Source organism: Chiloscyllium plagiosum, chromosome 5 (assembly GCF_004010195.1).
Source record: "Chiloscyllium plagiosum isolate BGI_BamShark_2017 chromosome 5, ASM401019v2, whole genome shotgun sequence".
Classification (NCBI taxonomy): domain Eukaryota; kingdom Metazoa; phylum Chordata; class Chondrichthyes; order Orectolobiformes; family Hemiscylliidae; genus Chiloscyllium; species Chiloscyllium plagiosum.
This window is the reverse complement of record NC_057714.1, coordinates 82301268-82317731: the sequence shown is the minus strand read 5'-3', so window position 1 is coordinate 82317731 and position 16464 is coordinate 82301268. Positions and strand designations below refer to the sequence as shown.

At 40.2% G+C, this 16464-nt stretch overlaps 1 protein-coding gene across 1 annotated transcript in view; it reads right to left on the bottom strand.

The window, feature by feature from the left end:
- The window catches only part of gpr158a (G protein-coupled receptor 158a), a 674726-nt gene that overhangs the window by 18485 nt on the left and 639777 nt on the right, over nt 1-16464 (bottom strand). Inside the window, exon 9 of the mRNA XM_043690479.1 lies at nt 14801-14906. Coding sequence (XP_043546414.1) covers nt 14801-14906 — 106 coding nt within the window. The remainder of the gene's footprint in view (nt 1-14800; nt 14907-16464) is intronic.

The following is a 16464-nucleotide window of genomic DNA, read 5'->3' as shown; positions in this document are numbered from 1 at the left end:
ATGTGTTACAAAAATTCAGGTGCATTGTAGTCCAAAATGATCTGCACATGGAGAAGCAGCAATGGTAAGTTCACACCAAGATTTATGGCCTAGTTATACATTGTAACATCCCATCAGAAAAAGAAATGATTACCATCAGTTAACTCCTTTCTATCTCTTTCCTTACAATGTCTTTTTACGATCTTAGACCTTCAGGCTTGGATTTTGTTGACGTTGCTGACATTCTAATATGGAAGCATTTTCAGGAACCAGGAAATTGGAGTGTGATGTGCATGATTCACTGCCATGATATCCATTCCATGATGGACAGGAAACATGATTATGAAGTGGGAGATAGATATACAAAGGCATCGGCCTTCAAAATGGACACAGCCAGAGAGTGCCAATATAAGGTAACAGGCATTCAGATCATTAACCAGTCAGTCCATTATTTGAGATTGCTCCGGGCTATGTGTTATGTCTCTGCAGATCATGCCAGGAGGAACCTTTTATATCTGGAAAGAGGTAAGGGGAAGCAAACAGTGGAGGTATAGTTGGAGGTTGCCAGAGTGGTTAGCAGTTGCAAAATGGTGAGCAGGACACAGCTTCCGAGACTTCCTGAAAGATCTGGCAAACCGAGTAACATACATAACTAGGGTGTCAACCAGGAAGGTCTTACAAAGCTGGCACACCCATAAGCAGCAGGACTTCAAACCAAATTGAAAAGGAACATCGAGATGTGAGAGAAGGGAACAAAATCGTGGAGGTATGAGAGGATGGTCTTGTATAGTTTGGTGAAATGTCAGAAGAATCATAACAGACTATGGATCATTTTGGCCAAACAGGAGCTGAAATCTTCATCCTTACATTACAGGAGGAAAGGTCACATAATGCCTGCAAGAGGTGTCCTTCTGCGATGAACTGGTCAACCTAGCGATATCGATGACCTTGGAGAAGGATGCTCTTGATATCAGAAGGGTGGTCGGAGCTGGTGAAGGTGAGATTGGGATGTGGCAGACAGAAGCTGAAAATGTATTAAATGTTCTATGAATAAGCCTTGGAGCAGCTGTCTGCATTACGTATCCAGGGATTGCCACTTGCTGTGCTGCTCGAGGTCTGATGAAACAGCCGTTGAGGTGACCTGTCACCTCAACAATCATTGAAATATGCTGTCCCCTGAGCCATCAATGATAGATTGCATAAATTGGCCTCAGTTTACCATGATAGAAACAGCCATCAGCAGTGTAAAGCGTGGCTGTTCTGACATGCTGAGACCTTCCAGCTCTTCCTGCCCCTCTTGACCCTCAACCAGCACCACTGCTTTCATGTGAACCTGCTGATCATTTTGGCCAAACAGGAGCTGAAATCTTCATCCTTACATTACAGGAGGAAAGGTCATATAATGCCTGCAAGAGGTCAAAGAGTCATACCGCACAGAAGAGACCCTTCGGCCCATGCAGACTGTGCCAACCTGCTAATGCTAATCCCATGCTGCAGCTCTTACTCACATACCTTTTAAAGGTTGTGAAGTTTTCCACCTATACTACCTTCCCAGGTGGTGCATTCCAGATTGCCACCACCATCCCAATGAAAAAAATCTTTCCTCAATTCCCTAAAACATCTCCTGCCCTCATTATTGACCATTCAACAAAGGGGACATCTGCTTCCTATCCATCCTGTCCATGGCTCTTCATAAGTTGATACACTTCCATCAGGTCCCTCGTCAACCTTCTCTTCTCCAAGGAAAACAACCTGAACTTATCCAGCCTCTCTTCATCGCTGGCAACCTCCATCTCAGGCAACCTCCTGGTGAACCTCCTCTGCACCCCCTCCAGTGCAATCACATCCCTCCTGTAAAAAATATTCCGAACTGCACAAAGTACTTCAGCTGTAGACTAAATATAGCTTTCGAAAGTGCTGTCGAAGTATCTTTGGTGAATTTCCGCAGTGCATCTTGTAGATAGTACATACTGCAACCCCTGAGAGTTAGTGGTGGAGGGAATGGATGCTTGTGCTTGTGGTGCCAATAAAATGGGCTTCTTTGGCCTGGATGGTATCAAGCCTCAAGCTCCACTTATCAAGGCAATGGGGAGTATCCCATCACAGCCCTGACTTGGCCTTGTAGATGGTGGACAAGCTTTGGGGAGTCAGGAGGTGAGTTACTTGCTGCAGTATTCCTAGACTCTGCTCTTATAGTTACTGCATTTAATGGATGGTCCAATTCAGTTTCTGGTCACCAGGATGTTGATAGTAGGGGATTCAGCAATGGTAATGCCACTGAATGTCAGGGGGTTGTGGGTAGATTATCTCTTATTTGATGGTCATTGCCTGGCATTTGTGTGGTATGAATGTTACTTGCCACTTTTCAGCACAAGCCTGGATATTGTCCAGATATTATTGCAGTTAAACATAGACCTGAGGAGTTGCGAATGGTTCTGAACATTGTGCAATCATAGGTGAATAAACATCCCCACTTCTGACCTTATGATGGAGCAGCTGAAAATCGATGGGCATAGAATACATCAACCTTATCTGCAAACTAACACAGGGACATACTTTGAAGAATCTTTCAGGATTCAACTGAAGTCTTGAAGTTAGATAGCATGTTTCTCTCATAGATACTTACTGTTCTATGAATGTGCCATGTCTGGGTAGTCCTGTGTAGTTATCATCATACCTACTTTAGAGTCCTATCAACATTAGGTGGTGCTGTTGCTCCTTCATGCATCTCCTCCCTCATCTGCATCTCTTGGTGGCACTGACATAAATTTTGAGGTTTTAATTGAATTTTATTCCCTGGGCCAAATAAAACTACATTTTCAATTCAACAAATCCATCCACCTTCTAAGGCCTTTGGAGATCCTGAGGTGAATGATAATATAGAAATGATGCTAAGGATATAGATAGAGGAGGGTGAGGAAGGGGACACGGAGATGATGGGAGGTGAGGGTGGTGGTGGTATAGAAGAGGGATGTGAATGAAGGAGAGCAAAAGCTGACGGGACATGGGGGAAACACAAGGTATGGATTGTGTGTTCAGCTATGACTTAGTTGTTGGTGCTATTATAAGGTGGGGTTGCTTGTGGAGTTACAAGGCTTTGGTTTCTAATCTGTCTCCAGACCTTGAGTTCAGAAATCGAGGTTGATGCTTCAGTGTAATAGCGAAGATTTGCTGCAGTTGGAGGTGATGCAAGGTTGTATAACCGACCCAAGACAATGACTTTAGGGGAATGTGAAGGACTCACATTTCCTATGCTATTGTTGCAGTTAAACATAGACCTGACATCAAGGGTATTCAGCTGTTATGGAAGGACTTTGAAGGCTAACTCGTTGGACAAGGGGGCCTTGCTAGGATTATTTCCCAGGGATGAGATAATCAAGTCACCATTAAAATACACAGACAATCAGCTTATTTGGATACTCTGGCAATTATAATGGAAGGACACATGACATGCCAATCCATTGTACATTTTGCATGTGGTGTCTTAACAGAGACCAAGCAGCTGAGAAAGTAAAAAGGATGGCAATCCACTTAATTGGCAATTCAATATCTTTTTTCAAATAAAATTAAGTTCTGTTGCTGTCAAATGAGGACAGGGTAAAGACTATGCATCACATAGTCAGTAAGAAACATGGTCAATGTAAGTGGAGACTTTGTCTAAGTGAGAAAAAGTCTGAGTGAGTGAAACTCAAAATCTGGTTCACAGTGGGAATTCAATGCAAGGGAGACAGAAGGTACTTTAACTGGAATTTATTGTAAGAAGTAAATTCTACAAGTGAGAGATGAGTGGGATTGGATAAAAAATGTGATTGAGAGCCTAGTTTGCAGAGATGTCACAAACCACTGTGTGACGTGTTTGCAGGAAAAGAAGCTCAATTGTTTTTATTACTAATCTTTATGATATAAGTAAGGTCTTCAGTTTGTGTTTAAGACTCTAATGTCTTTCTTCTCTCCTCTCATAAAGGAGCTTGTTAAGTATAAGATTGATAATAGTGTTTTTCTCATTAAAAAATTACAACAGATTTTATAGAGAAGGGAACTGAAAATTATATCAAAGATGATAAAGTTGGCATGACGTGTGATGTGTTGCTACTGTAACATGTGGAAGCTGCTGGGAGCCAGTGTGATCCAGAGTGAACATATTTGGAGTAAGTGCTTGCTGTTTGAGGAACTCTGGATCTGAATTGAGGAGCTGGAATCCGAGCTGCAGACATTGACACATCAGGGAAGGGGAAAGTTACTTGGACACTCTGCTCCGGAAAGCAGTGACACCCCTCAGAGTAGGTAACTCAGAGACAGGAAGCTGTGACTGCAGGTGAGGTGGATATGAAGACACTGCATTTGTCTAACAGTTACGAGGTTCTTTCAAGCTGTGCAGATTAAAGTAGCGACTGCATAGAGGACATAGGACCACAGTAGTTATTAGAGAAAGTGTAATTGGGAAGACACATACTACCCTCTGCAACTGTGAGCACAAGTCCTGAAAACTGTATTGCCTGTCCGATGCCGGATTAAGGACATCTCTTTGGGGCTGAAGAGAAACTTAGAGCTGGAGGGAGGGATCCAGATGCTGTTGTATAAGTTGGTTTCAGTTAGTACTGGAGTAGAAGGGTGCTATTCTGCTGGGAGGGGCTTCACATGCACTGTGTTGGGATCAATGTTCAGGTGAATTGAAAACCAAGGCCTGTAGAAAGGATAAATCGGGAGATGAAGCCATGTAACCATGGGTGACGTTAATCTTCATATAAATTGGGAAAGGTAGATTTGTAGAGATAACTATGAGCAAGAATTCATAGGTTCTATTTGCAGCAATTTTGTAGAACAAAATGTTGTGGATCCTATTAGGGTCAGTGCAATTGATGAAAACATAGAATTTCTAATGTGCCTTTGTTCTGGTACATTGCATACTTCAAGTCCCAAATTTTAAATAAATATTATTCTTTTACATTGCTTATACTGAGAAGTTGCTAAATTTGAATTTACCTTTTCCAAAATTATTTTTTATAGTCCATAAAATCAAACTGAAAACTTGGACTGACTAGTAAATTGCCTCTGGACAGGAGAATCGACGTTTCAGGCATAAGCCCTTCTTCAGGTTTATGCCCGAAATGTCGATTCTCCTGTTCCTTGGATGCTGCCTGACCTGCTGCGCTTTTCCAGCAACACATTTTCAGCTCTGATCTCCAGCATCTGCAGCCCTCACTTTCTCCTAGTAAATTGCCTCATCAATATTCTAGATGAGATCAATGAGTTATGAAGTGCTTCACTTTGTATCATTAGAATGCCCAGTAGGAGAAATACTCCCCTTCGGAGTTGGATTTATGGATTTTTAGCCATTCAACTTGGTTTTACAGCCATTCAGGTCTTTGCATTTGCTTTTTTTCTCTCCCTCCTTCATTCTCATAATATTTGCAGACGGGATGGGAACAACTTTAAACAAAAAAGCATTATCATTGGTTAAAAACAGACCCTCAGGCACGCATGCAGTTGATAAGTGCACACACTATCAGCCTCCTAAAGGTCAATAGCTCAGCATGTAGTGACAATCACAGTCAAATATTAATTATCTATTGAGTGAATACATTTTTCATCAGCAGCTGTTAGATGATCTATGGTAATTATGTAAGGCCATTTTTAAGATGAATTCTCTCATTAAACAAATTGATGTGGAACTAAACACAATCTGTGTGTGAATGGAGTTGGGTGGAATCCCCACCGAACTGCAGGGTTATATTCTTTCCATTTTAGTCACAATCACTCATATGGCACAGGAAACATACTTAGAAACCTTGATCTCTGTCTGTCTAAAAACTAAATCTGGCCTCTTGCGGCCTGCTCTTGGTGATGCTAGTAAATTGTTTTGGTAGAAGTGTGTTGATTTGTAACTTAGTTTTCATGTTTCAAGAAAGAGATAAGGAAGTCTAAAGCATTGTATTTGCAATCAAGCCAAAGGATGATGTCCTTATATTGTCTTGCCCTCCCTCTCCTTTTTAAGAGTTGAATAAGCAATATCCTCACAATTCAGAAGTATTCTCCTCTGGAAGAGCCAAATAAGGGGCATGGAATGGTTTGACAAACATTTCATACATCATCAGTTGTGTTCCATGGAATAGGCAAAATCAACTCTCACAATGAATAACTATTGCTATAAAGTAACTCAATGCCCCTTGTAAGAATGTTAAACTATAATTTGATTCTGGTGGGTGGTGTGGCATGAGTTTGAATTTGATGGCGCACTGAGATGGGGAGAATGGGGTATGAGTTCAGAAGCATGAGGGAAATCAGTAAGTGATCGCAGTGCTTCAGAACATGTGTCTTCACATGAGTAATTGTAATTTTTGATCATAATTTCTCTAACTCCTTTCTCTGTCACTGTCTTCGCACCTTGCATTCACCAGTGAGTTCCAGGTAGCCATGGGATCTGGCATTCCCATATCTCAGGAGAAAGTGAGGACTGCAGATGCTGGAGATCAGAGCTGAAAATGTGTTGCTGGAAAAGCGCAGCAGGTCAGGTAGCATCCAGGGAACAGGAGAATCGACGTTTCGGGCATAAGCCCATTCCTGAAGAAGGGCTTATACCCGAAACTTCGATTCTCCTGTTCCCTGGATGCTGCCTGACCTGCTGCGCTTTTCCAGCAACACATTTTCAGCTCATTCCCATACCTCAAGCAAACATCACACAAAACTGAATTATTATTAGATTGAATCAAACACACTAGCTTTCTCAAAGAGTTGCTCACATAGAGCCTAACATTGTAGTTAAATGAGGACATTCATAAGTTTTGCCTGATTTTCAGTTTCAGCACTTGTAACACGTCTCCATCCACTCCCAAGCCTACTCTTGCACATTTTAATTCTGCCCCCTTCTTGTCATTTATAAACATTGTTTGTTCTAAGTTAAGCTAAGAAAATATTACATTATGGCGATATTCAGCATTGTATATCCTTGAATGAGTGACAGCAGAGTCTGTCCTGCATATCAAGTGAAAAACGATTTATCCCCTTTGTGCTTTAAATAAAACCTGCCTGACAATTATGACTCAGGCTTGACATGTAGCCAGAATACACCTGGACTGGACAGACACATGTTATTTATAATTTGACCAAAGCCTCAAATGTTAACGCGATCCTCTCTCATTTGGTTATTTTCTACAATTAAAAAATTATCAGCAGATGAACCCTGCCCCAATGCCTACAAAACGTACAGAATCCTGACAAATGTAGAGTGTTTTTCCACAGGTTGGATTCAATTAATACAAAACTGCTATGCTTAAAAACATAGGTTAAGTCTCTTCATGTTTTGATTTGAAAAATCAAACATTGTCAATTGACAAAAGTACAACACCAGTCTGAAGACCATACGACAGTCTGACAAACCACTGTGAGAATCGGGTCTGAAAATGCAGCAGATGGTTGGTGCACCTCATGCATAATTTCATACATGTCTGAAAGGAGTATGCTTCATTATGCTTCAAGCCAATTACAAAGCCACTGATTCACATACAGAAAAAGCACATCATTAAAATACATGGTATTAAAATATTGCTACAGAAGAAAATGACGCAAGGATAGATTTTCTAGTTCCCGCAGTGGTGGCACTGTTTCTGAGCCCGTGCTCACCTGACCTTGCTAAATCTAGTGAGATTGACCTGATTAATTTTACACAAGTTGCTTTTGGTCCTGATTGGAATTGTTGTCAGCAATTGGCTACCGATGGGATGTAGGATGAGTATGCAGCAGCTGCTGCTGTTCAAAGGGGCTTCATCCTTCTTGCTGTGCAGCAAGCTGGAAATGGTGGGCATATGTTGAAGAGAAAACTCTGTTTCTTCAAGCACCTTTGCAAGTGTTGCTGCAAAAAGCCCAACAAAGGAGGATCATGCTAAAAGGGACTTCAAACTGTTCTCTGTACAGGATCAGCGTATGATTTGCTTGGTGCAAGGGACACATCTTCTTGTGCCAACTATACTGCAGAAATGATACTTCAACTCTAAGTGTTAATAACTTTCAAATTTCCAAAGAATTGCATAGAATTTTTGCAGGACTAGAACAAGCCATTAGATCCAACTAGTCTGTACCAACATTTCTGACCCACCAGCCTCTTCCTATCTGCCTTCATCAAGCTCTGCCAGTATAGTCTTTTATCCTTTCACAATCCTGAACATACCTATGTTTTCCTTAAATACATCAATGCTATTTGCCTGAATTATTCCGTACAGAAGTGAGTTTCACATTGTCACAACTTGGAATCTCATCTGAACTGTCTCTACTGCCTTAATATCCTGAATAAATGGAGCATCCAAAAGCAGACAAAACATTCTAAAATAAAAATTACACATTAGCATTTCTACATCTGAAGCCTAGCCTTCCTGCTTATCAGTCCTTTTAAATCAATGAAATGTCTTTTCCGCAAAATAAATCACTTCAAATTGTTCTGCATTAATTTTCATCCAAATATTTTCCCCATCATTGTTGAAGCTGTTTATATTTTCCTTGATATTCAAGAAATTTCTTTATTTTTGTATCATTTGCAATATTTACTATTCTGTCCCCAAACACAAGTCCAGATCATTTAATGTATGTTAAGGGAAATATGTCCCAACAGCGACCTCTACAACACAACTAACCTTGCAATCTGATAAGGATTCATGTTCTTGTCCAGCTTTCTATTAATTCCTTATCCAGTAGGCTCAGATGGTCTTGAAGATTCTAATGGGTCTGAATTCAAAGAATTTTCTGTTCTATCCAGATTTCTGAAAAACTGTCTCCAGAGGATTATAGTGCATTTGATGGTTACCCAGAATGCAATGTTCATGTCAATGTCATGTCAACAGTTAGAAAATTCTGCAACTTTCTGTTAGTTAACTTTCAAATTCTTCTTGAAGCTGAATTTCCAACTTATTAAATATATTGGAAAGAATAAGTACATGGGAAAATAAACAAGATAAATTGAGGACTGCTTTCAAAATGGAGTTGCTTAAGGTTCAACATCCTGTTTCTTGATGCAGTGTTGTGAAGTGCAGTCAGACACTTCCCATCAGTTATGGTGTGAACTACAATGTTTGTGTGATGCATACTATTTCAGTATGTGGGTATTACATGGGTAGAGGAGTCACATAACACTACCTCTACCAAGCAATATAGGTTATCTGAGAAAGTGGTTTAGTGTTTGAGTGGGATTAACCTTATGGTTTATTTGCTCGTGGGCACAGTGCAAGTGTCTGGGAATTGTCACTAGATCTGCACTGTCATGAATGACTGGCTGTATGTATTACTTTAGAGCAAGTGGCAACTCCTCTGGCATTCTACAATGGAGCCCTCCAGGGTGGAGTTTTTTTGGCGAAGTTGGAGCTTACCTTATGAATGCTCATATTGTTGCCATGCAGCCTAAATCCTAAAGATGCTGCCTCAAGTAGTGAACAAGTAAAATCTTATATAAGATTGTTATCTTGCTTGTTTATTTTGTAACACATCGTGGGATTGATTTTAAACTCTCTTTGGCTAATGTCAGCAGTTCAACAAATCCCCAAAAATGGGATCATCAATTACACTCCAGTGGTATGTTTGGCTAGTAAAAATAACTTAGCTCGAGTTGTCTAAAAGGTCTGGCTGTTTCAAGATCTAGGTTTCAAATAGGCCTTTGAATGCCATTTGCGATTATAACCAACCTATAATCAGGTTTACATCAATTCAACAGGGAATTGAACCAAAAAGGTCCATCAAAGGGATTAACAAAATTACAAAGTTGAGGGTGTTCCCTCCACCAGAGATATGCCAGAAATAGTCAGAAATCAGACAACTAACGCTCTAACTAATGCCACATTTGATTATCAAATGTATGAGTACCAGTGCGAGGAGAGGCACAAGAAGTAGGAAGGTAGTTCTGATTGTGGCTAATGCAAACAGACACCTCAAGGAAATTTAGGGCTACCAAAGTCTTAGCCACCTGTGCAATGAAACCTTATGGACAATTCCTGTATTCATACTTTATGAAAATGAATCACTTAAAAGAAATAGGTCAGGTGTCATTCCTTAGGGAAAAGTACTGTCATATTCCAATATATTATGAAATTCAAATTTATAATTAATATTTTGAACAAAAACTGTTTCTTAAAATGGCCACTGCAAATCATGTGACCATTAGTCTTAAGTCTCAAATGATTCTTATTTAATTTTGTATATTCTCAACCTTTTGAGGATTTCACACTCGCCTTTGTTTAAGGATGGACCATAAACTAAATGAACTGTGGCATTCTAATCATTATAGCTTTCTGTTTCATCATCGACAAAAGAAATATTGAAACTCAATACACGATAGAGAAATATGAATGGATACCATCGACGTAGCATTGCAGTATGATTGCCCTAATCAAGTTGGGCTGAGTAAATCTCAAAGTTCAAACAACAATCCCAAAGATGTTTAATCAATGTACCATCACTTTTTGGAAACAGGCTTCAGGACTTGTCCATTTGTGTGTTCATACATACCTGCACTCACCTAGATATCTCACTGACACACAACGGCAACAGTGTGGACCACCTGAAAAATGTAGTATAACAATTCGCCAAAGGCTCCTTCCAAACCTGCAATCTCTCCCATCAAGAACAAGAGCAGCTAATGCACATTCGCCTCCAAGCCACATACTATCCTGACTTGGAATTATGCCATTGCTCCTTCACTGTCATGTACAAATTACATGTTGTTACATTTATTTATTTTTATTCATTCATGGGGTCTGGGCATCGCTGGCTAGGCCAGCATTTATTGCCCATCCCCAAAGGCTCAGAGTGTAGTTAAAAGTCTGTAGTTGCATGTAAGGACAGCAGTTTCTTTCCTTATAGGACATTGGTAAACCAGGTGGGTTTTGTTTTGATAATTGACAATGATTTCATGGCCATCATGAGACTCTTGATCCAGAATTTTATTGAATTTACTATCCACGCCAGTGGATTTAATCCAAACCACGCCTGTATATTACCTAAGACCCCTCCCATCCTGGTTATAATTTCTTGCAACCTCTTCCATCAGCTGGAAGACACAAAAGCTTAAACACGTGCACCAATAGGTTCAAGAACAGCTTCTTCCCCACTGTTATTAGACTATTGAATTGACCTCTCAAATTTCAAATCTAATGTTGATCTTGCTTCTTGTGCACCTTCTTTGCGGCCATAACTTTGTACTCATCCCTGTGTTCTATCACCCTATGATCTTTGTATGGTCTGATTTGTCTGTACTGCATGCAAAAGAAAACTTTTCACTGTATCAAGGTACATGTGACAATAATAAATCAAATCAAAAAGGTTTCTGGATTAAGAGTTGAGCAATAATTCCACGAGTCTATCACCTCCCCAGAGCAAGAAACTGTTTGCAGAGTCCCATTGAAAGCTATTAAACATGAGTTTTTTCCCAAGCTATTCCAACTAGAAGTTTACAGAAAATCAATCTCCTGTAAGAGAATCCTCTACTTTACAAAGTCTTTTCTTCAATTTAAGCACCTACTTATTTAAGAAACTACATTTCTGTAATGAAAGAGACTGAGGCAACATTAAACTGTAATTATGCTTTCTTTCCCTTCATCTGGATTTAATCATTGCATGTGTAATAATAAGAGAGTTGGGTGATTGAGATATTGCATGTTTCAAATCTCTGGGGCAAGTGTGTGATAATGAGTAATCCTTTTAAAACTCACAAAAATGCTTGCTGCAGGAGTTTTTGAATTTGGAACAATCACTCTGAGGGATAAGACAACACTCAATCAAACACATTCTTCATGGGCAGTAAGAAAACTTTTTGTTTCTGTGATACTACAAAAAGGATGAAATAAATGATGTATTTCTGATTTATGGTTCTGAGGCATCTGGAGTGCTACAGTAACACCCCAGACATAAGTTTGATAATCATTCCTTTTGCAGTGTGCATACGCTGCTTCTGTCTGTGGTTGGCATAAAAGTGGTCATATGCCTTTCTTTCAGAAAGTTGCCTGTATCTTCCAAGAATCATCATTTCATTCTTAGTCCAAATAATGGTGCTGCTGTTATGAATGCGAAGTTTATAAGATGATGTTTTGATATTGTCACTTTAATTTAAGGTAAAAATATCTTCATATAATCTGTGTTGAATTCTATTTAACAATAAGCCTCGGTAACTTGGTATGCATGGGAACAGAGGGACTGATGTTGACACTTATTGGGAGCAAGGTTCATATTGTTTAGACTTGAAAACACAGGCAGAAGCTAACTGTAGACAACCATTTGGTCTCCAGATGTTTGGACAGAAAAAGAGAGAAAGATTTAATGGAAACCAAGGTTGCAGCCGGTGAGGTCAGCATTGAGGAGAAGGTTACTGGTAATCTGTGAGTAACCAGGCAGAATGTGGGAGGAAAATAGTCTCTGGTTAAAAGAGATACATCACTTGTCAACCTAAAGAGTCAACAGATTTGTTTTGTTGAAGCCAGCCAAACTGCCAGTTTGGAAAAGCTCCAAAAGCTGAGGCAAGAACCTTTTGATGGTCACTTGACATTACTGTGGTGTGCAATCATTCCATTGTCTTGTTTTCAGTTATGTGAGTCTATTAACTGATCTATGCTCACTGTGCTTGACTGGTATAGTCTGAACGTAGTTTCAGAGAATAAAGTAAACAGACACCATAGAAAGGCCTGGAATCCTGAGTTTCAAGAATATATGCAGATAGTTAGTGTTTGCAGAGTATTTAAAAACTTTAGTCGCATCAAGTCCACACCACCTGTCCAAAGACATCCTACTCCATCCCTGTAACCCTGTATTTCCCATGGCTAATCCAATTAGCCCGTACATCCATGGACAACTTAACATGGCCAATCCACCTAACCTGCACAACTTTCGACTGTGGGAAGAAGCCGGAATAAATGCACACAGACATAGAGATAATGTGCAAGCTCTACACAGGCAGTCAACTGAGTCTGGAATTGAACCCAAGTCCCTGCTGCTGTGCGACCAAGTGCTAACCACTGAGCCACCTTCTTTGAGAAGGTGACCAAACAGGTGCATGAGGGTAAAGTGTATATGCATTGATGTGGTGTATATGCATTTCAGTAAAGCATTTGATAAGGTTCCCCATGGTAGGCTTTTGCAGAAAATATGGAGGCATGGGATTGAGGGTGATTTTGCAGTTTGGATCAGAAATTGGCAAGCTGAAAAAAGACAGAGGGTGATGCTTGATGTGAAATGTTCATCTCGGAGTTCAGTTGCTAGTGGTATACCACAAGGATTTGTTTTGTCATTTTTATAAATGACCTGGACGAGGGCGTAGAAGGATGGGTTAGTCAATTTGCAGTTGACACTAAAGTCATTAGAGTTGTGAACAGTGCAGAAGGATATTGCAGGCTACAGAGGGACATGGATAAGCTGCAAAGCTTGGCTGAGAAGTAGCAAATAGAATTCAATGCAGAAAAGTGTGAGGTGATTCACTTTGGAAGGAGTAATAGGAATACAGAGTACTGGGCTGATGGTAAAGTTCTTGGTCGAGTGAATGAGCAGAGAGGTCTCGGTGTCCATTTGCATAGAACGCACTGCCTGTAACAGTAGTAAACTCGCCAACTTTAAGGGCATTTAAATGGTTATTGGATAAATATATGGATGAAAATGGAATAGTGTAGGTTAGATGGGCTTCAGATTGGTTTCACAGGTTTTTCAACATCGAGGGCCGAAGGGCCTGTTCTAATGTTCTGTTGTAATGTTCTATGTTCTATGTTCTATTCCACTTTCCTGTCTGAATGTTAAGCCTGTATCTGGATATTTTCCTCAAGGAAGTGGTATATCTGTTACAGACTCTATAAATACATTCTACCTGAAATTTGCTTGGTAGGGGTAAATTGCTTGCATTGTACATTGATACAGTCCAACATGCCATCTGACATAATTGGTGGCCCTTGCCTGCACTTCCTGGCCCTTCTTTGTCAATTGCAACCTAAAACCTATACAGAGTTCTCACATGTGAGGCACTCAGTTATCTGCTACAATGGGATGAAGAGTCTAGTAATCTGTAAAATTGTGTAAAAGGTGATGCTGGCAACAGGGAGGGTAACAAATGCTGGTCTTACATGACAGAAGAAGAGAAGTATCCTATTATATTTGTTGAATAGTGAAACTGGAATGAAACAAGTTGTCAGTCATATTTCTTTTATCCTGAAAGGTATTTTCATCAGTCTAGATTAAATCAATAAAGTTTAATTCATGTTTTATTTTCAGTAAACAGCATAAAAATTCCCATCAGAGGCATTAAATTGTGTCTTACATTGTCTTAAAACAACCGAAAGAGCAAAGGTAAAACTGAAGATGAAGCGAAAGATTATTAGGCCTGACCTTTAGTGTTGAGCTACAATGACTTCCAATCTATCCACATCTTGAGTGGATAGATTGGAAATGTCTATTGAAAATCACTTTTAAGTTTATCCCATTACAACTTATTTCAGAACCAAATGATTGTGAATAACCCCATATTGTAATTTCCCAGGTTAATTTCAGGAACTGTGGCTTACAATCTCAGACATTAGAATATTCAACATGTCATTTGTGTACTTCTTTTTCTTTGATGTAAGCAAGAACAATGTGAAAATTATTTTGCAACCGTTAGGGCAACATATATTTGATGCAAATGCACATTTGTATTGGTGTGCCTACTGGAGCTGCCATTTCTTTTTGTGTCCAACAATCTAAAACCATCAACTAATCTGATTCTGATTTGATATCTATGACATGATAACTGAACCATGGCATTGGTCTGAACCACATAAATGTTATGTTTGAAAAGCTTTCAGTAGCAGAGTTTGAGGAAGACTGGCAGTACCTTTGGGATCAGAAGCAAACCCAGAGTGACAGTCACAGTCAGGTGGGTGTGAACAAAGAACAACATGAGCATCCAATCACTGTGGAGACTTGAGGCCAGTGTAAACCTGCAAAGAGAAACACAACATTACAAATAAATCTTTCAGATGAAACATTATTTAACCTGAAATAGGTTCAATTGCTATTGTATGATTTAATGTAAAGATATATGGCATATAGCTAAACCATTAGACATTGCCTTGCATTTTATCAATTACTCATGGGCAAATATTAAAAACACTGCAAGCAGGCTATTTAACAGGTAGATTTATATAGGGATAGTAATAAAGAGTGAAGTTTTGTGTTGAACAGTTTGTTTTACAACATCTTTTTTTCCTAAATTGCTACTGTCCATGAACATACTGTCTTCTCATGAATACATGCCAAACTTTCCTGCAAATATATTTATGCACTGCCACTAAAATGGTATCCTCCGTGATAATCATTAAAATATGTCCTATCTTAGTAGGCCTCAGCTTCAACATGTATATGGATGACACCCGGATCCATTTCTCCAGCACCTTATTCAGTACTGCCCCTCCCTCTATGTTGTCAAATAGATTGCCAATGAGTTGGAATATCCAGCAAGAAACTTTAGGAATCTAGAAACCTCTTTGTGCTCTGTACATTTAACATTCATCCCATCCCACTGTCCAGTCACTTCTCTCTGAAATGTTGCAGCCTGTTAGCTGAATGACAATAGGGGAAAGCAGCAATGAATTTCCAAAGAGCAAAGGATCCACTATAGATAACTAACAAAGTAATAAAGTTGGAAATGCACTGCTTTTCATGAATTGAGTGGTGGTGGAGAAATAGTGACTGGATGGGAGTGCAGATGTTAATTTGAAAATTTGACTGGATTGGGATGCAGTTTGCGATACCTATCAATCTCTACCATCTCATTTTTGATTTTTTGTAATTATCTCTCCGCCTTAATTAATCGGATCATAGGTCATCCTATCTCTTGCTATTCAGCTGTTGACGCTTTACTCACACCGTCTGACACTTTTGATCACCTGGGAGAAAGTGAGGACTGCAGATGCTGGAGATCAGAGCTTAAAAATGTGTTGCTGGAAAAGCGCAGCAGGTCAGGCAGCATCCAAGGAGCAGGAGAATCGACGTTTCGGGCATAAGCCCTTCTTCAGGAATGATTCCTGAAGAAGGGCTTATGCCCGAAACGTCGATTCTTCTGTTCCTTTGATGCTGCCTGACCTGCTGCGCTTTTCCAGCAACACATTTTTAAACTTTTGATCACCTGCAAAGACTTGATACAGGGGAACCTCAATTATCCGAATGTGATGGGCGGGCACTATTTTGTTCGGATAATCGATTATTTGGTTAATCGATAAAGTGCCTTTGCTCTGGGGCTCGGAGTTTTTAAAGTCTGCTCCCTGTTCAGGAGACTGCAGCAGCACACAGCGTGCGAGCCCCACCCCTCACCCCCAAAACCGTCACCTGCACCTAACCCTGTGTAACATCATCCCCTGACCCCAACACCGGCCCCCGCCCCCAACACCACCCTTGTCCCCAACCCTGTGCGACACCAACCCCCGCCCCAACACCAGCTCCCAGTCCACAACACAACCCCCAACCCCGTGCAACACCGCCGCCCGACCCCAACCCTGC